The sequence below is a fragment of the Ranitomeya imitator genome, chromosome 1 (assembly GCF_032444005.1).
Source record: "Ranitomeya imitator isolate aRanImi1 chromosome 1, aRanImi1.pri, whole genome shotgun sequence".
Lineage (NCBI taxonomy): Eukaryota > Metazoa > Chordata > Amphibia > Anura > Dendrobatidae > Ranitomeya > Ranitomeya imitator.
In genome coordinates this window covers 519,992,776-520,019,531 of record NC_091282.1, presented here as the reverse complement: position 1 = coordinate 520,019,531, position 26,756 = coordinate 519,992,776, and the positions used below count along the sequence as shown (strand labels likewise).

Sequence of the window (26,756 nt, the reverse complement as noted above, 5' to 3'; positions counted from 1 at the left end):
CATGTCAATTCTTTGTGCGGATTCCGCAGCGGTTTACATCCCATTAATAAGTTATTTTTTTTATTGTAGTGTAATTTGCACTTTATTTTTTAAAGCAACCCTTTTGTTTCTTAAATTAGTGATATATGTTAAAGTAAACAATGCCCTACCAATTCCACTATTTTTATGTTTGCAATTTTGTATTTTTTTATGCATCACTCATATAATATGAATCCAGGATAGTCACTATTTTTTCTTTCAGACATAAAAAACTTTTCTAAGGCCGGTTTCACATTTGCAGTTGTGTCCACAGCGTTTCTTCTGCAATAATCCGCATGCGTTGTGTATTCCTATATTTAACATTAGGAACGCAAGTGTCTGCGTTTGATTGTGTTTTGCCGCGTTTGACGACGCATGCGTCATTTCATCGTCTGCGGTTTGGCGCGGTAAACGCTACATGTAGTAATAATAGAGGCGTGAATTTGCCGACTAGAAACGTATGCGGTTGTTAGCGGAAGAAATACGCCAAAAAAAGCATTGCTGTCTATGTGAACGCATGCGGCCGCAAACACATGCGTTTGCTTGCGTTCGTGAACGCATGCGTTGCACCAGAGAAAAACATGTCTAGACACTGATTAGCCACCCCCACATACAAGGTGATAAAGGGAGCTTTCCAGACGCAGCAGAGCAGACACAGAAAGGAATTTACACCCAGAACAATGTGAGTATATCCTAGCCAATGCCTTTATTTTCTATTTTCTGTCTCTACATGTCCTAATTTCTTCCATTTCTTTATTTCTTTCTGCATCAGAATGTCTTCTTCTTCTGATGAGGAGCAACATCCTAGGCCTTCAGAAGCCGAACGTGTCAGTGAAGTGAGTACTCACCTCGTCAGATTGGTAAGTATTCACTGTCACATCTACACATATGACAATTTGTTTTTTTTTTATTTTTTAGAGCACTTCTTCTACTGCGGCAGAGGCTGGGCAGGAGCAGCGTGGTCACGGTCGAGTGTCAAGGCGGCAGCGTGTAAGTATACAAGGCTGACTGTTTACTGTATCCTCACTTTAGTATTCTTGAATCTTCCTTTCTTTACTTTACTCTTTCTTTACAATTTTCTTCTGGACTCCTTTTTTATCTTGACTTTCCTTATTCATGCCATTTCTCAGCCTCTGTTTTCTTTCTTTTCCTTATGTTAATGTATACAACATTTAATGTCTTCATTTATGTTTTAGGTTCCAGAATGGGATGAGGACCTCATTGACAATGATATCCTCATCTCCCTGGTCCATGAGCGAGTCCCGTTGTGGGACACCTGGGATCCACAGCACTCGGACAACGTGATGATCCGGCGCCTATGGAATGAGGTGGCCAAAGCGATGTGGGATGGCTGGGACAACACCCTGACTCAGGTCCGAAATGCATTTTGTAAGTATTGCAATGCAGTGTGAAGCAGCAGAGACCTTGGCCGTACTCACACAACTGTGTGTGATGAGAGAAACTCTCAGTTGTGTGAGCACGGCCAAAAGTACATTGTCTAACCATTATGTTTTGTTTTCTCAACAGTGCTCAAAGTCAAAACACGTTGGCGTTCGATGAAGGACCGCTTCAACAAGGACCTGCGTCAAGAGAGCCGTGTTCCCAGTGGTTCTGGAGCAAGGATCCGAAAGTATAAATACCATCGCATTGGCATTTTTAAGACCGGTCCTTGCCCAGAGAACGTAAGTATTTCTCCTGTGCATTAGGTTGTGTTGTATTGCCATAATCTGTATGTTTCTATTTAACAGGAGTTTTTGGTATTATTTTTTTTTCCTTTTTTCACAGCACATGGAGCAGCACTGTTGGCCCAGGTTCTGGAGCGGTCCTTCATCAGACAGCCACGGACCCATCCCAGCCATCCTGCAGCGCTGCAGCAAGTGGGCCTGCCACACTACCTGGAGACCAGGAAGCTGGTTCATCAGGTGTTCCCCTTTCCCAGTCCTCTGCCCCTTTTTTTTTGGGCTCCGCCGACAGCGGCAGAGGGCATCGGACAGGTCCCTCATGCCTGAGTTTTTGCACTTGAGCTCGGTTTTTCACGATGGACTCAAGGCTTTGGGTGACCGAATGGATATTGCCATTAGCCACATGAATACACATATCCAGGAGGTCACCAAAAGCCTTGACCAAGTAAAAGCCAACCTCCAGAGGCCAGCACATAGTTTTTTTAACCAAATTGAACAGGGCATGTCGGAACACCTTACTACTGATCTCCAGCTTAGTGTCATGCAGGCCTGCAATGCTGCTTACGTGCAGGCTATGCAGCAGAGTCGGTATTTCCAGCAGACAGTGGCGGCATATCCACCTGTGCCTTCACTGTCACGATTAACTTCAATGCCGACCTCTGCTGCATACCACTGCACGGCCACCTCTATTCCTAGCACTGCCGGACACCAGTACAGCACCACTACCGCACCACCACCATGCCGAGTGCTGTAGGACAGCCCACCGCCATCACCATGAAAACCGCTGCTCCTGCTTGGACCTCCTCCACTGACACCACGATGCAGCAAGACCCTGGCATGGCCTTCCGCTCGACCACCACCACGATGCAGCAGGACCCAGGCATGGCCTTCCGCTCTACGAGCACAATGGACCCTGGCATGGCTTTCCGCTCCACCACCACCACGATGCAGCAGGACCCAGGCATGGCCTTCCGCTCTATGAGCACAATGGACCCTGGCATGGCCTTCCGCTCTACGAGCACTATGGAATCTGACATGGCTGCACGCTCTATGAGCACTATGGACTCTAGCATGGCTGCACGCTCTACGAGCACAGTGCAGCCGGACCCTGACAGGTCACCCACCACGACCATGCCACAACATATGAGCCCACCGAGGCTGCCCAGAACCCGGCAATCCCAGAAAGGGAGAAAAAATAGAAAACAGCGTACTATCAGTATTCCTCCCCCCTCACCTCCCAGTGTGTCTGTAATGTCAGTTTTGTCTCACCCTTCCAGTGCGTCTAAGGCCTCTCATGTGTCAAGCCCCATCCCCGAACTACCAGACCCCACTAGTTTAATTGCCCCTTCTCCTGTCACCCCTGCATCGTCCACACTTAGCCAGGCCTCACAGCTTCACACACCCCATTTCCATCACTCTACCCCAAGCAGGCGCAGTTAATTAAAAAAGTTTGGTTTCTAAGAAAATAAATAATATTGTTTTTTGCCCCCAATTAAGTGTGGTTTAATTGTGTCTTTCGTCGCCGGCACTACACACCGTTCGCCGCACACCTAATTTTTTGGCCACATCATAGCTCCTGTACTTAGCAAGTAAAAAACTGCAGCTTTCTGTGTCTTTAGTATAGATATATGAGGTTGGCCAAAAAATTAAGACTTGTATTTTCTCCATATCTCTTTGTTCTGCTTAGTCTGTGACTAATGTTGCAGACTGAAGAGAAAATGATGGCAATACAATGCAGATGTATACTCAACAGGTCAGGTGTCCAAAAACTCATTAGTTAGGACACCTGACCTGGTGAGTAGAGAACTGCCTTGTATAACCTCCATTTTCTCTTCTGTGTACGTAATCTATTTCACACAAAGTGAAGGGACGATGGCGGTCATACAAGGCAGATCTATGCTCACCTGGACATTTGTCAGAAATAGTGAATTCATGAGGCTGTTATATGTGCATCATGAATTCATTATTTCTGACACCTGACTTGATGAGTATAGATCTGTTTTGTATTACAGCCATTGTCTCTTCAGTCTGCGTCCAATGGATCCTGCAGAACAGAATCAGGACGCAATGACGTCAACAACCTTACCACTAAAACAACATGGCTGCCGTCACACTAGCAGTATGTGGTCAGTATTTTATATCAGTATTTGTAAGCCAAAACAAGGAGTGGAACAATTAGAGGAAAAGTATAATGTTAACATATTTAGCACCTCAGCATTTATCATCCACTCCTGGTTTTGGCTTACAAATACTGATATTAAATACTGACCAAATACTGCTAGTGTGAGGACAGCCTTGGTTTGTAGAGGAAATACATAGGAGACACGGTCAAGATACCAAAAAATAAAGTTTATTAACGAGAAATATTAGTAACATTTAAGAAAATAACTGGTACAGATAAAATCCCAACAGGACATTTACACAACATTGTCCTGCCATGACACATGTCCAATATCTGATTAAAAAAAGGCAGCAAATTGGTCCTGCATGTGGCCAACTTCAGCAGTTGACCGCAGTGGGTGATGCTGGTAATCGAGCAATGGGTGTGCAACTGGTTCATCCAGTTCAATGTTGGTCCGCTCCTTAGCCATTATGTAATTGTGCAGAACCACACAGGATTTGACCACCTCGTCGACTGTCTCCATTTTTAGATTAATGGCTGATGCAAGAATGCGCCATTTTTAGACTAGAATCCCAAAGGTACACTCTACAGTTCTTCGGGCCCTGGTCAGTCTGTAGTTAAAGATCCTTTTAGTGTGGTTCAAGTCCCGACTGGAATATGGCTTCAGTAGGTTTTCACACATCTGAAAGGCCTCATCCCCAACCATAACAAATGGCATTGGTGGACCTTGAGTGTTTGGGAGTGGTCGTGGCCGTGGAAAATTAAAATTTTTGCCATACAAACGGCGGCCCATATCCGAGTTTTTAAAAGTCTGGGAATCGTTGCCACGACCAAAAGCTCCAATGTCCACGGCGATGAAGCGACAGTCCGCATCGGCTATTGCCATGAGGACAACAGAAAAATATTTTTTATAATTGAAGTACTCCGATCCTGTTCTGGCTGGTTTGATAATGCGTATGTGCTTTCCATCCACCGCGCCCAATCAGTTGGGGAAATCACACACACTCCAGAATTTTTCAGCAATTGCCATCCACATGTCCGTGGTGGTTAGGGGTATAAACTTATCCCGGAGAACATTCCACAAAGCCCGGCAGGTGTCCGCAACTATTCCAGACAGGGTGGAAATTCCAAGCCAGTATTTGGAAGTGGAGGGATGATAAACTCTTCCGGTTGCCAGAAATCTGGAATAAAAAAATAAAAAAGATAAAATCAATTCTATGTATGGTGTTGTTATGCTAAAGACATAAAGGAAAATACCCCAAAAAATACATGTCAGAACACCCAAAATTAGCACTGCCATTTGTTTAGATTTGTTACATACCTTAGTGTAACCAGCAGACGTTCCTCTGGTGGAATCGCTCGACGGAGCTGGGTGTCCTGTCTCCGTATGGCTCCTTGGACACGAGCAAGCAAATCCCAGAAAGAGCCTTGCGACATCCTTGTATATTCTGGGAATTTGTCCGGGTTGGCATTAAGCTCGCCATACAGCGTGTGATAGGCTCCACGTCTCTCACATAGTTCAATAATGAGGTGTCTCCAAAAACACCTACAACATCTCTATCTTTTGCAATTTCTTTCTTGCTCCCAAGCAAACGCAACGGCAAGAAACATCTTGATGCTTAAATCCAGGTTGAAATAAAAGCTCTCCATGCGAAGATCCATCATGACACAGGAGAAATCTGAAGATTTCAGCTGTTCAAGGGTCTATATAAAGATATCCCATAATACACGCCCTCTGTAGTCACATTGGCGGTGTCTGGTTATCTACATTTTTCTCCTGCAAAATTTGTCACCATGCGCACCAAAAACACAAACGCAGAAAAAAAACACATGGAAAAGCGTGCAAACGCGGCATTTTTTTAACTGTATGCGTTCCCACATGCGTCTAAAAAAATGCCGCGTTTGTATGTGTTTCTGTGCGTATTTTCCTGCATCTGCGGATGCGGATTAAACGCTGCGAATTCTAACGCAAAGGTGAAACTAGCCTAACGCAATCCTTTTGCTTCTCCAAACATATTTTAAATTAATTAGTGATAATCAAATTAATAACGTGTTAAAAGTACCGTAAACAACGTCCTACATAATAAACCATAAAGCAAACCTTTTCCTCTAAATAATTTCATCAAATTGCCCTTTTTTGCCAAAATGTTTTATCTTTTCTAGACTTTCAAGGTGGAAGTAAAGCTGAACTTTGGGATCCTGAACAACAGTAGCAAAAAAACACACAACAAAAAAGCAGCAAGAAACGGAGAAAAACCCTTGGTTTGGCTGAATCTATTTTGCTGCCAAGAGATTTTAATTGCAGAAAAAAAGGAACAAAAAAGCAATGTGTGAACATTTTTTGAGGGGGCAATAAGGCCTTCTTTTATATATGTGGATGCAAATACTCTACACGATGCATAATAATCATCCCACATTTTGCATATTGGCAGATGAGCATCTTCAAGTAACCCTTTTTTCAGCACATTTTCACTCCAGTTTTGTCATACTGGCTGGAGTCTACTAATCCTTTTTTAGAAATCATTTGCCCACTATATTTGTCTGTGTTAGTGCAGCTAATGCTGGTCAAAGATTACCAGATAGTTTAGGAACTTTGTACACCATCTATAAAAAAAGAGTATAAAAAATACAGTATATAAAAATGACTTACCTGCTATTCATGATGATGATATACCAAAGCAAAAGTTGGCAGCAGTAAGTAGGCCACAGGTAAATGTTTTTATCTATAGATCTTGTACAAAGTGATCTTCATTCCAAAAAATTAGCAGAGTGGCACATGCTAGGGTAACTGTCTTTTTAAAGTCCAGTGACACAATGGAGCAAGGTATCTGTGTCTCTAAAAGTTAATAATACTGAGGGCGGCCTTTTTCTTTGCTTCCCTTGGTGACATCGTAATAATTAAGTAAACATACTGTCAAATATTTACTAGGCCTTATCAGGAGAGTCTCTTCCTCATACTTTTTCTCTGTGTGTAATGCTTTAGTCATTGTATGACTCTTTCTTCTCAATATTTCCCAATAATTGGATAATAATTAGAAAATTAAATGGGGTCTCCCATATTGTACATTTATTGCATATCCACAGGATATTCCATAACTGTATAGCAGATGTGAATCCCACTAATGGGAGCTGCATCTTGAGAACAGGTCAGTTGTCAGTAAAGACGTGAGCCTAATATCTATTCACTAGTAGTAGAAATCCGACTACCTGCAGGTTTTCCATAAATGTTCAAGTTGGAAATACCATGGGCATACTACCCAGAGTGGGAAACCACACGGCCGCTGTGGGCCTCAGGAGTCGGGAAAAGGGGTCGGTGTCAGTGACAATGCCCCCATAGTCACCCATCATTATAATTTCAATTTGAATAGAATGTTGTAACAAGGAGCCATCAGCTCCTTCCTGCACCATTCAGACTGAGCATCTGAGTCTTAGTGCAGTAGGCTCGATTATGTCACTAGATCACATCTGCCTTGCAGAGCCTCAGTACACATGCTGCACAAATGAGGGAGCAAAATTAGGTGATATACACGCTGCACCAATGGAAGCAGCAAGGCTAGGTGAGTAGATTCATTTTTTATAATGTCAGTATATATTTGATGCTGTTGGACCCCGATATTGCGTATGGGAGATGTTATGAGGGGGCCATCATACTGTGTGGGGGCCATCATACTTGGTGTGGGGGACTGTAAGGACCATAATACTGTGTATGTGGGCCTATCATACTGAGTGGGGGCCATGATACAATGGTGGACGGGTCGTGGGGGTTATGATACTGTGTGTCGAGTTTCTAAAAGAATAAATTAAAAAAAAAAGAACAGCGTGAGGTCCCTCATAATTTTCATAAGCAGCACAGGGAAAGCTGTCGGCTGAGGGCTGATGTTAATATTGTGGGAAGGAGGTAAATATATAAACCCCTTCCCGTCCTGTGACGCAGCGCATACTTCATGAAAACCTGTGCCTTCCCGACCTGTGACGCAGCATATGCGTCATGGTGGGATCACGTTCCTGCGGGTTGGGTGACCGGGGTCACTGAAAGGTCACCACCCGCAGGTACAGGAGGACTTGTACTTCACCCCAGGGGGTGGCTTTGCCCCCCCGTGGCTATGATCACTCTGCTGGAACTTGGTGAAATATTATAATCCAGCCATGGCCAATGCTGCAATATCATCGGCTATGGCTGGAGACCGCGATGTGCCCCCACCACCGACTGATGGTTGTGATCTGCCACCACCATCAGTCTTTCCTCCCCTCCGTCCTGTCCTCCGCTTCCCCTCTCTCCCCTCCTTCCTATCCTCTGCTACCCCGCGGTCCGATCCCACTCCGGTACCTCCCAAGTCCCGGTGTCCCTTGCGGCATCCATTTGTCTTCCCCCATGGGCGCCACCATCTTCCAAAATCGAGGGCATGTTCCCGCCTAACCTGCCGGCCAGCAGATTCATTCATTCATTCCAGGTGCATTTTGATCACTGTGATAGACCATATCACAGTGATCAAAATAAGAAAAATACTAAATGACCCCCCCTTTATCATCCCCATAGGTAGGGAAAATAATGAAATAAAGAAAATATATTTATTTTTATTTTTCCACTAGGGTTAGGGTTAGAATTAGGGTTAGGGTTAGAATTAGGGTTAGAGTTGGAATTAGGGTTACGGTTGGAATTAGGGTTAGGGTTGGAATTAGGGTTAGGTTTGGGGATGGAATTAGGGTTAGGGTTGGAAATAGGGTTAAGATTGGAATTAGGGTTAAGGTTAGGATTAGGGGTGTGTTGGGGTTAGGGTTGGGATTAGGGTTAGGCTTGTTGTTAGGGTTATGGTTAGGGTTGGGATTAGGCATAGGGGTGTGTTGGGGTTAGGGTTGTGATTAGGGTTATGGTTAGGGTTGGGATTAGCATTAGGGGTGTGCTAGGGTTAGGGTTGGAGTTAGAATTGAGGTGTTTCCACTGTTTAGGCACATCAGAGGCTCTCCAAACGTGACATGGCGCCACCATTGATTCCAGCCAATCTTGCGTTCAAGAAGTCAAATGGTGCTCCCTCCGTTCCGAGGCCCGACGTTTGCCCAAACAGTGGTTTACCCCAACATATGGGGTAGCAGCGTACTCAGGAAAAATTTCACAACAACTTTGGCAGTCTAATTTCTCCTGTTGGGAAAATAAAAAAATTTTTGGCTAAAAAATTATTTTTGTGGAAAAAAATGATTTTTTATTTTCACGCCTCTGCGTTATAAATTCTGTGAAGCACTTGGGGGTTCAAAATGCTCACCACACATCTAGATAAGTTCCATGGGGGTCTAGTTTCCAAAATGAGGTCACTTGTGGTAGGTTTCTACTGTTTAGGCACATCAGGGGCTCTGGAAACGTAACATGATGCCCGCAGACTATTCCATCAAAGTCTACATTTCAAAACATCACTACTTCCCTTCCGAGCCCCGACGTGTGCCCAAACGGTGGTTCCCCCTCCACATATGGGGATATCAGCGTACTCAGGACAAACTGGACAACAACTTTTGCGGTCCAATTTCTCCTGTTACCCTTGTGAAAATAAAAAATTGTGGGCTAAAAAATCATTTTTTGAGGAAAAAAAAATGATTTTTTATTTTCACTGCTCTGCGTTATAAACTTCTGTGAAGCACTTGGCAGTTCAAAGTGCTCACCACAAATCTAGATAAGTTCCCTGGGGTTCTAATTTCCAAAATGGGGTCACTTGTGGGGGGAGCTCCAATGTTTAGGCAAACAGGGGCTCTCCATAGGCTACATGGTGTCCGCTAACGTTTGGAGCTAATTTTCCATTTGAAAAGTCAAATGGCGCTCCTTCCCTTCCGAGCTCTGCCGTGTGCCCAAACAGTGGTTTATAACCACATATGAGGTACCAGTGTACTCAGAAGAAATTGCCCAACAAATTTTAGGATCCATTTTATCCTGTTGCCCATGTGAAAATGAAAAAATGGAGGCTAAAAAATTTTTTTGTGAAAACAATACATTTTCATTTTTATGGATCAATTTGTGAAGCACCAACCATATGTGGTGTGGCCATATTTGTCACTTGTATGTAGTATTATTCGTTCACTATGTGGTGGTAATATGTGGTCCAGCCATGGTGTGGCGGTATTTTTGCCTCATTCATATTCCGGGGTATGTAAACTTTTGAGCACAACTGTATTACAACCATATAGTGACAGAATACTTCAATACTGATCATTAATAAAAAAAAATACTAATTTTACCATAAGTGTCATTATACACAGGAGCTTTGTATATAGTACACAGTGTTTAGTGTCAGTGTACACGTAATACAGTGATCACCAATGACATACATCGGAACTCATTGTATGGTGTCAAAGTACAGGTAACACAGAGATCACCATTATACACAGGAGCTCTGTATATAGTGTATATTGTACATGTAATACATTGATTACCAGTCACATTATACACAGGAGCTCTGTATATAGTGTACAGATAATACAGTGATAATCAGTGATATTATACATGGGAGCTCTGTATGTAGTGTCAGTATACAGGTAATACAATGATCACCAATGACATTATACACAGGAGCTCTGTATATAGTGTCACTGCACAGATAATACAGTGATCACCGGTAACATTATACACATGACATCTGTATATAGTATACAGTGTATAGTGTCAGTGTACAGGTAAAACACTGACTCACCGGTGACATCTCTAGATGAAGTCCATCATCTTCGCTTTTCATCTTCAACCAGTGCATACCACCATCACTTCTTCCAGCTAGGACTCATCTCTGCAGAAAATAACCCACTTACAAACGTGGTCAAAATTGTTGGTACCCCTCGTTTAATGACAGAAAAACCCACAATAGTCACAGAAATAACTTGAATATAACAAAAGTAATAATAAATAAAAAATCTATGAAAATAAACAAATGAAAGTCAGACATTGCTTTTCATCCATGCATCCACAGAATTAAAAAAAAATAAAACTCATGAAATATGCCTTGACAGAAATGATGGTACCCTTAACTTAATATTTTGTTGCACAACCTTTTGAGAATATTACTGCAATCAAACGATTCTTGCAACTGTCAATGAGACTTCTACACCTCTCGACAGGTATTTTAGCCTACTCCTCAAGAACAAACTGCTCCATTTGTCTCGTATTTAAAGGTTGCCTTTTCCAGATGGCATGTTTCAGCTCTTTAAAAAGATGCTCAATAGGATTTAGGTCTGGGCTCATAGAATTACACTTCAGAAAAGTCCCATATTTTCCTCGTAGCCATTCTTGGGTGTTTTTAGCTGTTTGGGTCATTATCTTGTTGCAAGACCCATGACCTGCGACTGAGACCAAGCTTTCTGACACAGGGCAGCACATTTCTTTCTAGAATCCCTTGATATCCTTGAGATTTCATTGTACCCTGCAGAGATTCTAGACACACTGTGCCAGATGCAGCAAAGCGGCCCCAGAACATAAGAGAGCCTCCTCCATGTTTCACAGTAGGGACAGTGTTCTTTTCTTGATATTCTTCATTTTTCCATCTGTGAACATAGAGATGTTATGCCTTGCCAAAAAGTTCCATTTTTGTCTCATCTATCCATAGGACATTCTCCCAGAAGCTTTGCGGCTTGTCAACATGTAGTTTTTATGGCTTTTTTATGATTTTTTTTCTTCAACAAAGGTGTCCTCCTTGGTTGTCTCCCATGAAGTCCACTTTGGCTCATACAGAGACGGATGGTGCAATCTGACACTGATGTTCCTTGAGCTTGAAGTTCACCTTTAATTTGTTGAGAAGCTTTTCTGGGCTCTTTTGTTACCATTCGTATTATCCGTCTCTTTGAATTGTCATCAATTTTCCTCCAGCGGCCACGTCCAAGAAGGTTGGCTACTGTGGCACCCCTGAGGTCTGGTCACCACAGAGGTACTGCACATCATCCAGGACTCTAACACCAGCATCCAACACCTCACCACTCCAGTCAGGGCACCTGGGCATACCCCATGGGAGGATGGCCTCATCTCAGTCTGGAGAAGGTTAATAGGTGGAGGATGTGGGTGAAGAGAGTAAAGATGTCATGGAAACAAGTGGGATGAGTTAATTAGAGGGTTAATGAGTTGGAGCTGGGGACTCGAGCAGTGAGGAGCTCGTCCCAGTACCAGAAGACAAAGAGAGAGAAGTTGCAGAAAGGGAGAGAGAAAGAAGGGGTCCTAGGGGCATGGGTAATGAGCAATTCACTCATGGGGCCCGCATCCATGCTGACCACCGCCAGGTGGAGGGACCAGATCACATTGGGGGAACTGGCCCCCAAGACTAGTGGAGGACTACAAGGCTCAGGTAGCAAGCCAGAGGCTGTGGTACCTATATGTGCCACAGCCACATCCAAACACATTCACTGAAAAGGCAGCCATATAGGAGCAAGGGGACTCAGAAGAAGTCACCCAATAAGGTCTGCAGCTGCTGGTTTGAGACACTTAAGAACTGACGGACCTGGCCCGAGTACCCCACAGTCCTGGTGGGCGTTCCATTTTGGCGACATGAATAGGATGGACCGACCCAGTGAGCTGGGTCCCGTGCACTTATTTTGGACTGTATTTCTAAACAGTACAAAAGCTGTACCCGCTGAGTGTAAAGATTACAATGCAAAAAGAGCAGGCCCGTCGGCCAGAGGGATAAACCTCTTGACTAGAAATGTCAGACAAAGGAAGAGGAGCTGCCCACGAATGAAGAGAAACCACCCACAGAGACGGGCATGGTGGAGAGAACGCGCGGAAAACTGTGTTGAAGCCGGAGCAGCAGCACACCCGAGGGACGCGATGGCGGAAGGAGGTGAGCCAATGTCAGTGCATGGGGCGGAGGTCGATGACTCCCCCTGCCAAAGGGAAGAAGATCTGGGCCATCAACTACCTGTCGCGGATCTGGAGTTCCTGGGAGCAGAGATGAAGGAGCTGACTTGCCAGCTCACGCAGACTCAGCTGGCGGCGGTGAGCAGGTGGAAATCAACCCTGCGGAGTAAGATCAAGCTGGATGAGCAGCGTCCCATTCTGCGGCCAACATCTCCAACCGCAGCGGAGGAGACCGGCACTGGTGAGACAGCATCCTGCTTACTGCGACCCACCCTGCCCCGGTGACTGACCCTGCTCTGGTGACTGACCCTGCTCCAGAAACCGACCCTGCTCTGGCGACCGACCCTGCTCTGGTGATAGACAGGACTTTAGTAGGTCCACTTTTAACCCTGACAGCCCCTAGACCTGGCTGTGCATCCAGAAATGCGTCCTGGGACCGGATGCCGGACAGCTTAGGCGAGATGACAACCCCACTGACACCAACGAGTGGGCCTCAGGAGGTGCACACTGAGCCATTGGTATTTAAAGTGGGACCCCAGGGGGCTGATATGATCGAGCTCCAAGGGGAGACCCCGGCCATCACATGGGAAGAATATCCCAAGTCGCGAGCAGCAAAACATGATGCAGAAAGGAGGGCAAGGCAGGAAGAGAGGGAGAAGAAGAACCTGCAGGCTAAGGCCCAAGCCCATAAGAGAAAGTGTATAGTCCAAGGCCCACTGCGGCAAGGTGTGGTGATTGCCTTCCATCAAAATAAGGGATGGGGCTTTATTAAGGAGCCAGGCATGATAAATGACGTCTTCGTTACCAAGCGGGACGTTAAATCTCACCTATTGGAGGGCCATCCCTTTAGAGACTTGCATCTGGGAGATCTGTTGTGAATTCTGCTCTTGGGTTCCCTCCAGTGGTTGTTGGTGGGAATGCAGTTGTCTCTGACTCGCAGTCCTGGCCAGGTGTATCGGATGATTACAATTCTGACTGGGATATTTAGGTGTGCAGGATCCTTTAGCCCTTGCCAGTTGTCAATGTTCCTTGTGAAGTGTTGGATCACTTTCTGGCTTCCCCTGCTTGCTGCCAAATTCAGCAAAGATAAGTGTTTTGTTTTTGTATCTGTGGCGCACTGCTGTGTGCTTGTTTCAGTTTTATTCCTGCTCTGTTTGTAGGATTCACTGGAGTTGAAGATATACGCTCCTACATCTTTAGCTAGATGTGGGAAGTTTTTTGTATATTCTGCTGTGGATTTTTTGAAGGGTTTTAATACTGACTGCACAGAACTCTGTCCTATCCTGTCCTATCTAGCTAGAGTGGCCTCCTGTGCTAAAATCCTGTTTTTCTGCCTGTGTATGTTTTTTCCTCTCCGACCCACCGCCAATATTTGTGGGGGGCTGTCTATCCTTTGGGGATTTTCTCTGAGGCAAGATAGTATTCCGATTTCCATCTTTAGGGGTATTTAGTCCTCCGGCTGTGACGAGGTGTCTAGGTGTGTTAGGTTCAGGATTGCGGTCAGTATAGTGGCCACTTTTTCCAGTGAAAGTTCTCATGCAGCTCCAAGGTCACCGGATCATAACAGAGATCAGGTCACTTACACCTGCCACTTCGGTGTAAAGGGGTGGTATGCTTTGAACATCTGAAAATGTACCCCCATGTCAAAGAAGCCAACAGCTGCGGACCAGGCAGAGACCCCAGCCACTGAAGGCACAGCCAGGCCAGCCACCCAGTGCACTCAAGCCACTCAGACACCAGTGGTAGAGTCAACTTTACTTGCACTGCATGGTGCACCCGTTGCGCTATTTGATCCTGAAATTCCCCGGCCAGGGGTGGGCAGCCATCAGGGCCTACCCTGGAAAATAAAGAAAGAGAAGAACCAGCGGAAAGTGAATGTAAATAGTTATGTTACCTGGTTGGGTATGTTTATTACCATTTACTGGAGTTTAAAGAGACAGTGAGGTCATGAACGGTGAATGATCCAAAAACTTTTATTGTAAATAGTGCCTTATGTGCTCCTTATTGGTTTTACATCTACCTCAATTTTGTACAACTGACCAAAGAACAAAAACCTTCTGGCGTGGCCGAAGAGTGGTCCAACAAGTTAATCGGATATGCCCTGTAGCCACGCTCTGGGCCGACATTGGGGGTTTGAGGCTGGTCCCCCATGTTGCACTGAGAATAGTGAGAAGGACACCTGGTATGAGATCTCACTGAAAATCTGTTGAACTTGTTTGCTGCTAAATTTGATGGAAAGTGACTTGACTGCTGCTGAAATTGATTGAAAGTGTAGTATTGTAATGTTAATTTAATTCTTATAGGAAATAATGTTCTATTTTATAGTACTTGATAGGAAATGTTTTGCTGCACTTATATATATAGAATAGAATGTTTTATTGGAAATAACTGAAAGTAATATTAATGTTTTATAGAGAGAAATAGTATATTCTAAGCTTATGCTATGTTGGTTATGTAATGTTCAGGAAAAAGTGCCTCCCATAAAGGGAAGAAAAAGTTATTTAATTGTTTGTACCTGTTGAGATCTCAGCAAAAATGATTTGCATGTTTTCTGTAACACCTGTTTTACTCTGTTCCAGCCCGTGGACATGCTGTGTTTAACAGAGAGAGAGAGAGAGAGAAGTTGCAAAAAGTGAGAGAGAAAGAAGGTGTCCTAGGGGCATGGGTAGTGAGCAATCCACCCGTGGGGTCCGCATCCATGCTGACCATCGCCAGGTGGAGGGACCAGGTTGCAGTGGGGGAACCGGCCCCCAAGACTAGTGGAGAACTACAAGGCTTAGCTAGCAAGCCGGAGGCTGTGGTCCTTGTATGTGCCACATCCAAACACATTTGCTGAAAAGGCAGCCATATAGGAGCAATCGGACTCAGAGGAGGTCACATGACAAGGTCCATGGCTGCTGGCTTGGGACACTGTGTTTGAAGGCGCAGGGCAGGAGAGGTGAGAACCAGCGCAGTGAGATGGCCAGGAAAGAAACATAAGAGAGGAGACCTGGAGAAGTGTACCCCAAATTATCTGGGGGTTGGCTGGACCACAGATCCGAAGGACACAGCACACGGCTGGAGACAGTAATCTGCAGAACTGTGAGTAAAGAGTTGAAAACTGCATCCAGCTGTGTCCTCTGAATTATTCCTGTGCCACTTGCCCAGCACTACAACTACCACAACCACCATCATCACAATTAACACCTAAATCTGCCCTGGGCACTAGCTCAGCCCGAGGAGAGCTGAAACATCTTTCCTGCATCACCAACTGCCCCAGTGGATCTGAACTGCAGCATCGGCCATATTGACCGAACACCATGGGTGGTGTCACAAGCTATCACCCTATAAACTTTATTTCCCCTTTTATCATCATTTTATTGGACGCCCAGGGCCACGGACCAGGTAACTGCTGCCGTGACTTCCCTCTTAAGAACCGATGGACCCGGCCCGAGTACCCCATGTGGTCCTGGCGGGTGCTCCACTACAGTCCCATTGATCTTAATTTCTGAATAGTATTTGCAACTATAGTTACAGGAACATACAACTGCTTGGAGATGGTATTATAACTTTAACCTTTAGCATGTTTGTCTATAATTTTCTTTCTAATCTCCTGAGACAACTCTTTCCTTCGCTTCCTCTGGTCCATGTTGAGTGTGATACACACCATGTCACCAAACAGCACAGTGAGTATCTGTGGCCCTATATACAGGCCCACTCATTCACAGGACCCGTAGAAGCGCAGTAGAGCGAAACGGCCGTCGTCTGTCACTATTCACATTCTCCCCTGCTGAAGATTCTTCCGTTTCAATAAAGGACTGATTTTTAGGACGGTGAGTGCTCTCAGTTTTCTTATTTCATTGGAACAGGCCCACTCACTGATTCCAAGATTTTAGACACCTGTGATGCTAGTTAGTGGACACACCTTAATTTAACATGTCCCATTTGTCACATTATCTTCAGGGGTGCCATCATTTCTGTCCAGGCCTACTTGATGAGTTTTTTTTTTAATTCTGTGGAAGCATGGTTGAAAAGCAATGTCTGACTTTCATTTGCTCATTTTCATAGATCTTTTAATTATTATTACCTTTGTCAGATTGAAGTTATTTCTGTGACTAACTATTGTGGGTTTTTCTGTCATTAAATGAGGGGTACCAACAATTTTGATGACGTGTATATATATATATATATATATATACTAGCTATTGAACCCGTTCTATGCCTGGGTGGCGAGCATTTATATTGGTATATGGTCTCCATCTTGGTATGTGCTGCTCCATCCTGCATCCCCATCCTGTCATGTGCTGCACCCATCCTGCGTTCCCATCCTGTCATGTGCTGCTCCATCCTGCGTCCCCATCCTGTCATGTGCTGCACCCATCCTGCGTCCCCATCCTGTCATGTGCTGCACCCATCCTGCGTCCCCATCCTGTCATGTGCTGCACCCATCCTGCGCCCCCATCCTGTCATGTGCTGCACCCATCCTGCGTCCCCATCCTGTCATGTGCTGCACCCATCCTGCGTCCCCATCCTGTCATGTGCTGCACCCATCCTGCGCCCCCATCCTGTCATGTGCTGCACCCATCCTGCGTCCCCATCCTGGTATGTGCTGCACCGATCCTGCGTCCCCATCCTGCGTCCCCATCCTGTCATGTGCTGCTACATCCTGTGTCCCCATCCTGTCATGTGCTGCACCCATCCTGTGTCCCCATCCTGTCATGTGCTGCACCCATCCTGCGTCCCCATCCTGGTATGTGCTGCACCCATCCTGCGCCCCCATCCTGTCATGTGCTGCACCCATCCTGCGTCCCCATCCTGTCATGTGCTGCACCCATCCTGCGTCCCCATCCTGTCATGTGCTGCACCCATCCTGCGCCCCCATCCTGTCATGTGCTGCACCCATCCTGCGTCCCCATCCTGGTATGTGCTGCACCCATCCTGCATCCCAATCCTGTCATGTGCTGCACCCATCCTGCGTCCCCATCCTGTCATGTGCTGCACCCATCCTGCGCCCCCATCCTGTCATGTGCTGCACCCATCCTGCATCCCCATCCTGTCATGTGCTGCACCCATCCTGCATCCCCATCCTGCGTCCCCATCCTGTCATGTGCTGCACCCATCCTGCGTCTCCATCCTGGTATGTGCTGCACCCATCCTGCGTCCCCATCCTGTCATGTGCTGCACCCATCCTGCGTCCCCATCCTGGTATGTGCTGCACCCATCCTGCGTCCCCATCCTGGTATGTGCTGCACCCATCCTGCGTCCCCATCCTGGTATGTGCTGCACCCATCCTGCGTCCCCATCCTGCGTCCCCATCCTGGTATGTGCTGCAACCATCCTGCGTCCCCATCCTGTCATGTGCTGCACCCATCCTGCGTCCCCATCCTGTCATGTGCTGCACCCATCCTGCGCCCCCATCCTGTCATGTGCTGCACCCATCCTGTGTCCCCATCCTGGTATGTGCTGCACCCATCCTGCATCCCCATCCTGTCATGTGCTGCACCCATCCTGCGTCCCCATCCTGTCATGTGCTGCACCCATCCTGCGCCCCCATCCGGTCATGTGCTGCACCCATCCTGCATCCCCATCCTGTCATGTGCTGCACCCATCCTACATCCCCATCCTGCATCCCCATCCTGTCATGTGCTGCACCCATCCTGCGTCCCCATCCTGGTATGTGCTGCACCCATCCTGCGTCCCCATCCTGGTATGTGCTGCACCCATCCTGCGTCCCCATCCTGCGTCCCAATCCTGGTATGTGCTGCAACCATCCTGCGTCCCCATCCTGGTATGTGCTGCAACCATCCTGCGTCCCCATCCTGGTATGTGCTGCAACCATCCTGCGTCCCCATCCTGGTATGTGGTGCAACCATCCTGCTTCCCCATCCTGTCATGTGCTGCACCCATCCTGCGTCTCCATCCTGGTATGTGCTGCACCCATCCTGCGTCCCCATCCTGGTATGTGCTGCACCCATCCTGCGTCCCCATCCTGGTATGTGCTGCACCCATCCTGCGTCCCCATCCTGCGTCCCCATCCTGGTATGTGCTGCAACTATCCTGCGTCCCCATCCTGGTATGTGCTGCAACCATCCTGCGTCCCCATCCTGGTATGTGCTGCAACCATCCTGCGTTCCCATCCTGTTATGTGGTGCAACCATCCTGCTTCCCCATCCTGTCATGTGCTGCACCCATCCTGCGTCCCCATCCTGGTATGTGCTGCACCCATCCTGCGTCCCCATCCTGTCATGTGCTGCACCCATCCAGCGTCCCCATCCTGTCATGTGTTGCACCCATCCTGCGTCCCCATCCTGTCATGTGCTGCACCCATCCTGCGTCCCCATCCTGTCATGTGCTGCACCCATCCTGCATCCCCATCCTGCGTCCCCATCCTGTCATGTGCTGCACCCATCCTGCGTCTCCATCCTGGTATGTGCTGCACCCATCCTGCGTCCCCATCCTGCATCCCAATCCTGGTATGTGCTGCAACCATCCTGCGTCCCCATCCTGCGTCCCCATCCTGGTATGTGCTGCAACCATCCTGCGTCCCCATCCTGTCATGTGCTGCTCCCATCCGGGGGCCTGAGCAGGCGGGGACACCGGCACGCTGTGGGGGTCAGGTGGCGGTATCGCCACCAGCTCAGGCCCCCCAGCACTTACTATACTCACCTGTCTGTCCCGTTCCAGTGCTGCGCGCCGCCATCTTCCCGGTCCTCTGGCTGTGACTGTTCAGTCAGAGGGCGGCACCGGCGCGCATTAAGCGCGTCATCGCGCCCTGTGAACTGAAGGTCACAGGCCGAAGACCGGGAAGATGGCGGCGCTCAGCGGTGGAACGCAGGACAGGTGAATATGGCCGATACTCACCCCCCTGGCGGTCCCTGCTTCTCTGTTGGAGATCGCGGTGTGCGTTCAGTGTGAACGCATACCGCGATCTCCTGGGAGCGTCACTCTGTGAGGCCCAGACTGCGCCGGCGCTTGCGCCTGCGCAGTCTATAAAGGCTTCGGACAGAGTGACGCTCCCAGCGTTATATTATAGATATATATATTTATATATATATATATATATATATATATACATATACACGAACAAGCAGAGCCATGCCGGCTTGGCCGTTGCCCGGATTAACAAGGTCCGTGTCAGCTGTTGAGGCACTAGGACAATCTGATGATAAATGGGCTACTAGAACAAACCATACATGGACGAGGCAAGAGAACCTGGATCTAAATAAATGCTACTATAACAGCAGACGAAATTAGAGAGTATACATGAAGCGCATGAGGAAACTCTGGATGGATACAAGACCTGCATGTCCGCTGACTGAGAAACAACTAGTCACCCAACGTTTCAATATCATAAAGAGAAAGCTATTATCACAACTTGAGATGGATTAACTGCACTGCAGAATCACCCTACATGAAGAGCTGGAAGAGCAACTTGTGCAACCCCTGAAGATCCTGATCCAATCCTGCAAGTAGAGAGCACTGCATCTGATCTGAAACAGGAGATCTTAGATAACCTAAATACCATCAATACCAGAGATTGACTTCCAAGGCTCAGCAAAGAAACACCACCAGACAGTATGCTAGAAGATGCCAATAGAGCACTTGCATCAATACCTACCACTACTATAACTCAAACTAATAAACTAATCTATGCTACTGCCTCAGCTATCATGGAAATGCTTGGCTATACAACCAGCAAGAACAACAGAGACGTACGTGCCCCCCTTGGAAAAGAAAACTGGAGACGAAGATCAAGGTGACACAAAGAGAAGTCAGTCAACTAACAGAAATACAGAAGGATGTAAGGATCAAGAATAAGACCAAGTTAGATAAATACAAAGGCCTGACCCCAACTGAAGCCCCAGAGACTACTAAACAAAGGCTCACAGCACTTGCTGCAAGCCAAGGGAGATACACTAGAGAAGCTGAAGCAAAAGAAAATAAATGCCCTGTTCTCCAAAGAACCATCCTAGGTGTACTCCCAACTACAGAGTAACAGCACAAAGGCAGCAACTCCACCAATAGCAGAGACTGAACAATGCTGGGGGAACATATAGGAGAAGTAAAAAACACACAACACCAGTGCAATGTGGCTGCAAGATCTGAGAATGAAACACAGCAACCACCTAGAGCAAGAACCAGTCACCATTACAGAAGCAGACATCCAACAGCAGGTCAAGAACATGAAGAGCTGGACAGCACCTGGCCCAGACATGATTCACACCTACTGGCTAAAGAAATTAACAGTGGTACATGAATGCATGGCAAAGCAGATGAACCAACTGCTAGAAGCAGGCCACTACTCAGATTGGCTAACACAAGGAAGAACAGTGCTGATCATGAAGGATCATCATAAAGGAACAGTTCCATCCAACTATTGCCCAATAACCTGCCTTTCAACAACATGGAAACTCCTGTCAGGCATCATAGCTACAGAACCATATGAACCAGTACATGAATCCAGCTCATAATGGCATTGGGACTGACACCAGAGGCTCTCAGAACCAGCTCCTAGTAGATAGAGCAGTTGCTCAAGACTCAAGATCCAGACAGACCAATCTCAGCACAGCCTGGATTGACTACAGGAAAGCCTATGACTCAGTGCCACACACATGGATCTGTGAATGCTTGGCTCTCTACAATGTCAACAGGAAATTAAAAACCTTCCTCAGAAACTCAATTGGGCAATGGAGAACAACATTGGAAACATCAAATACGGCATATACCAAGGTGATGCACCGTCCCTATTGCTGTTCTGCATAGGCTTGAACCGCCTCAGTCAGATAATTACAGAGTCTGGCTATGGATACAAGTTCCAGAGTGGAAGCAACGTCAGCCACCTCCTGTACATGGATAACATCAAGCTGTATGTGAAAAACGAACGAAACATCAATTCACTGATCCACCTGACAAGGATCTACAGTGAAGACATCGGGATGTCCTTCAGACTGGAGAAGTGCGGCCGGTTGGTAATAAAGAGAGGCAAGGTAGTCAAGACTGATGGAGTGGAATTACCAGCAGGGCACATAGCAGATGTACAGACAAGCTAAAAGTACCTCAGAATCCCACCGGGATACGGTAACCATGATGAGGAGGTAAGGAAAACAGCAACATCCAAATAACACCAAAGGGTAAGACCAGTCCTGAAGAGTCAGCTCAATGGGAAGAATAAAATCCATGCGATCAATACCAATTCCCCTTCCAGTTATCAGATACCCTGCTGGCATAGTGTGCTGGACAAAAGAAGAGATGGAAGCTGCAGATGTGAAGACACGAAAGCTCCTCACAATGCATGGAGGTCTCCATCCTAAGTCTAACACCCAAAGATTGTATACCAACAGAAATGAGGGTGGTTGAAGCTTGATAACCATCCAAGCCACCATCACGGTTGAAAGACTATCCAGGAATACATTAGAAAAATGGCACCAAAAGATGAGATGCTGAGAGAAACCCTAAGGCAGCGACAACAGATCTGGAAGGAAGAACAGGAACATATAGTGCCATGGCAAGAAAAGCCACTGCATGGGATGTACCATCAACAGATAATGGAGGTGGCTGACATGGAGAAATCCTACCAATGGCTGGAGAAAGCGGGACTCTAAGACAGCACAGAGGCACTAATCATAGCGGCACAAGAGCAAACACTAAGTACCAGATTCATAGAAACAGGAACCTACCACACAAGACAAGACCCAAGATGCAGACAATGCAAAGAAACCTCAGAAACTGTCCAACACATAATGGCAGTTTGCAAAATGCAAGCAGGAACAGCGTATACCGACCGTCACAACCAAGTAGTGGGAATTGTATACAGGAACATCTGCACAGCATATGGGCTAAGTCCCCTTAAGTCCAAGTGGGAGACCCCAGAAAAAGTGGTGGAGAATGAAAGGGCTAAAATCCCGATGGATAAGCAGGTGTTGGCTAACCAACCACACATTGTGATAGTAGACAAGAATCATAAGACAGCAATGATAGATGTGGCAGTGCCAAGTGACAGCAACATCAGAAAGAAGGAATATGAGAAGCTGGAGAAATACCAGGGCGTCAAAGGAGAACTGGAGAAGATGTGGAAGGCAACAGTGATTCCAATGGTGATAGGAGCACTTGGAGCAGTGACCCCTAAGTTGGAAGAATGGGTACAACAGATCCCAGGAGCATCATCTGAGCTCTCTGTCCAGAAAAGCGCAATGCTGGGAACAACTGAGATCCTGCGCAGAATCCTCAAACTCCCAGGACTCTGGTAGAGGAACCGAGAATGAGAAAGGACAACAAACCCCTCCATTGGGGGTGAGAAGGAAGTTTTATATATATATATATATATATATATATATATACAGTGGGGAGATAAGTATTTGATCCCTTGCTGATTTTTTAAGTTTGCCCACTGACAAAGACATGAAAAGTCTATAATTTTAAGGGTAGGTTACACCTCTGGGTCTTAAGGATCACAATAGTTATGCTCCCTTTCTACCTGTATAACTCCCCAAATCGACTTTTCCTGTGATATATAGCTTTATCCATATACACATTATACTTTTTTCTATTATATATATATATATATATATATATATATATATATATATATATATATATATACTTTTTCTATTATATATTCATTAGTTTTTGTATTCTTTTGATCATGGTTTTTTAGCTGTTTTTTGCGTGCTATTTTATTAATTTTATTTATTTTTTTAATTTTTAGGTCCTTAGTGTTGGTACTGGATTATCATCTGAATATTGAGAACCGGAACGGAATATGGCATGTCTACAATATAACATAGCAACATAGTAACATAGTTAGTAAGGCCGAAAAAAGACATTTGTCCATCCAGTTCAGCCTATATTCCATCATAATAAATCCCCAGATCTACGTCCTTCTACAGAACCTAATAATTGTATGATACAATATTGTTCTGCTCCAGGAAGACATCCAGGCCTCTCTTGAACCCCTCGATTGAGTTCGCCATTACCACCTCCTCAGGCAAGCAATTCCAGATTCTCACTGCCCTAACAGTAAAGAATCCTCTTCTATGTTGGTGGAAAAACCTTCTCTCCTCCAGACGCAAAGAATGCCCCCTTGTGCCCGTCACCTTCCTTGGTATAAACAAATCCTCAGCGAGATATTTGTATTGTTCCCTTATATACTTATACATGGTTATTAGATCGCCCCTCAGTCGTCTTTTTTCTAGACTAAATAATCCTAATTTCGCTAATCTATCTGGGTATTGTAGTTCTCCCATCCCCTTTATTAATTTTGTTGCCCTCCTTTGTACTCTCTCTAGTTCCATTATATCCTTCCTGAGCACTGGTGCCCAAAACTGGACACAGTACTCCATGTGCGGTCTAACTAGGGATTTGTACAGAGGCAGTATAATGCTCTCATCATGTGTATCCAGACCTCTTTTAATGCACCCCATGATCCTGTTTGCCTTGGCAGCTGCTGCCTGGCACTGGCTGCTCCAGGTAAGTTTATCATTAACTAGGATCCCCAAGTCCTTCTTCCTGTCAGATTTACCCAGTGGTTTCCCGTTCAATATCTATTTCTGTTATGTATTAGCTCTTGGATTCTCAAGTTTTACAATAATGTTTTGGTCTTATTGGCTCTTGTTCATGTTTATATTGTGCGTTAGGATGTGTGGTTGTGCCCATGTACTTTCTATGCACTTTTATATATTGTTCTTTTATACACTTGTAACAATTTTTGTATATGTATATGTGTATATATATATATATATGTATATTTTATATAGTGCACATTTATATTTGAGTCAATTTTTTTATTCATATTTTTAATTATTAATATGTGTTTTTCATATGTGGATATTCACATTGTGTGTGTGTTTTTTTCACATTGATACTTACCCATGTGTCTGCGTTACTTATGTATAATCATGAATTGTTTACAGTATTATATTACAGGTGTATATATTTTTTGATTCGTGTTCACTGCGCACTTATTGTTTTCACAAAATGCACTTTTTACACTATTGAAAAACATTTTTTGGTAATAGGGATTGTCGCTGCGTAGTATGTCTTTTATGCATTCTCCTTGGCCGAGGGGTATATGTTCAGCATCACCCTTATCGATTGCAGTATACTCTTTTGAGCCATTGCTTTTGTGGTTGTACACCTCTTATAGCGGCCCCTATGTTTGTGCTATGTGTCCGTTTGTGTGTGGTGTCTCATGCAGGTCTGCCGGATGTTTCCTGGTGGTTACTATGGTTACCTGTTCGGGCACACTGGATATGGTGTAGTACACTTGCTGTGGCGCTTTGCAGCGGGCGCATAGGGAGATGATGTGCAGTCTCGCTATGGATATTATGGTCACATGATCAGGTGCGCCGGATGTTACGTCAGGATGTATGACGTGGGGACTTGCGTCGGGCACTTGGGGAGATGGTTACCAGGGACTCTTGCCGATTACCAATGCGGTGCGCATGTGCAGCTTCTTTACTTGTTCTACTGCTCCTTTTATGAGTAGGTGTGTCATTCCCCGGCGGCCATATACTTCAATCGCGCATGCGTGCACAGGAGTCTTTCATTATTATTTAATCTAAGTACCTTCTCTATTGGTCCTTACGGATATATATACTATCACTGGCCAGCACCTAACCACCCCCAGACGAAGCATTTCATTGCGAAACGTGCGTCGGGTGTGGTGGGTCCCCAGGAGAGCTCCATAGGTAATTATTGTATTATTATTGATTTATACACTTGTATCATTTATTTGTTTATTATTATTGGCATGTTTGTACATGGTCACATAGCACATCTTTACATGGTTCATTATATTATGGAATGATTATTTAACCACTATATTTGGAGTTGTTGCTTGGGTATCCCACCATTTTGCCTGTGCTGTGGTTATATACCCATTACTGTTTACTGCTTTTATTATAACTAATAAAGTATTTATGTATTTTACTGGCCTTGTGTGAAGGTATTTTTGGTGTTTTTGCTACTATTCCCTTCATGGTCTGATGCGAAGGATATACTTAGGTGTCTCTGTTTATTGACTGTAGGTCATTTTCATATCTGGGTCCAGGATGGATTTTAGAAGCAGAGATGCTTCTAGGACAGTATATGCTCAGAATGTCTTCAGTGAGGGTAATCCATATGCACAGGAACCGGTTCAAAAGATTGCATTAAAGAAAACTATTAAAAACTTGTTGAATCGCCGCACTCGCATATGGTGGAATAAAATATTTCTGGAGAGCTATATATCTAGGAATCTCATTCCGAGAGATTTATGAGTACAGATATTTCCTTCTTTCCCTGTTAATGATGTCGCCTTGAGAACACGTTGGGAGGCAGCGTGTCATACATGTTCTATGACTTTTATGACCATCTTGGTAGACATTAATGGGAAGTCTCTCAATGATTTAGGATTGGAGATTGATGAGATTTATAAGAAGCTTCAGAAGGAATGTACATAGGAAGAGTTTGATGATTTCAAAAAAGATGTTGATGCCGGTTGTGATGAGTAGGAGAAGGATATTTCTGCCAATAAAAATTAAAAATTCCAATGAGATCTTCAGGATAAGAATGAGAATAAAATATATAGATGGAGTCATACTGGTATTCAAGACAAAGGTGGATCCCTATCGGAAGTGGTTAGCACATCCAGTGCTGGCACTTCTTTGTCCTCTACCAGCATGGGTGAACAGAATTACATGCGGTTCAATTAAAGGAGGAAAGAAGATCGATCTCAGAGATATAATACCAGGAAGAGACTGAACACTTACTTGGATGTGGGGGATGAGGAACCACAACAAAAAAATATGATGAAGGTATTTAATCTTTCTGATGTAGTGTTATCTGAAGCCCAGTTGGCAGTGTTGAGTAAGGGTCTTACCTTTTCTCCGTCTTCTGCCCCTGATCTTTTTTCAATTTTAAAAGATCTGCAACTGTTTGCACGTAAGGTGTTTTTCAGGAGGCTATTTTACCAACAATCATCTGTGGTTTTACCCCCCCATAGAAACAGAAGCGGAAGTACTCCAGATTCTAGAAGAGTTGGCCAATGAGGCAGACACTTCTAAGGAATATCCAAAGTACCTTCTTCCTAAATCTAGAAATTTTCCTCAGATCAATACCGTACCCACCATTGATCTATTTGTCCATTTGGTTATGAAAGAAATTG

The 26,756-nt window shown here is 45.4% G+C and overlaps 1 protein-coding gene across 2 annotated transcripts in view; it reads right to left on the bottom strand.

The window, feature by feature from the left end:
* The window catches only part of LOC138676973 (stimulated by retinoic acid gene 6 protein-like), a 633,869-nt gene that overhangs the window by 203,426 nt on the left and 403,687 nt on the right, over window positions 1-26,756 (bottom strand). Inside the window, exon 1 of one of the 2 annotated variants that reach the window (XM_069766713.1) lies at window positions 6,473-6,638. The exons of the other annotated variant lie outside the window; for it this stretch is intronic. Coding sequence (XP_069622814.1) covers window positions 6,473-6,483 — 11 coding nt within the window. The 5' untranslated portion in view covers window positions 6,484-6,638. Of the gene's footprint in view, window positions 1-6,472; window positions 6,639-26,756 lie in introns of those variants that run through there. 2 annotated transcript variants of the gene reach the window in all.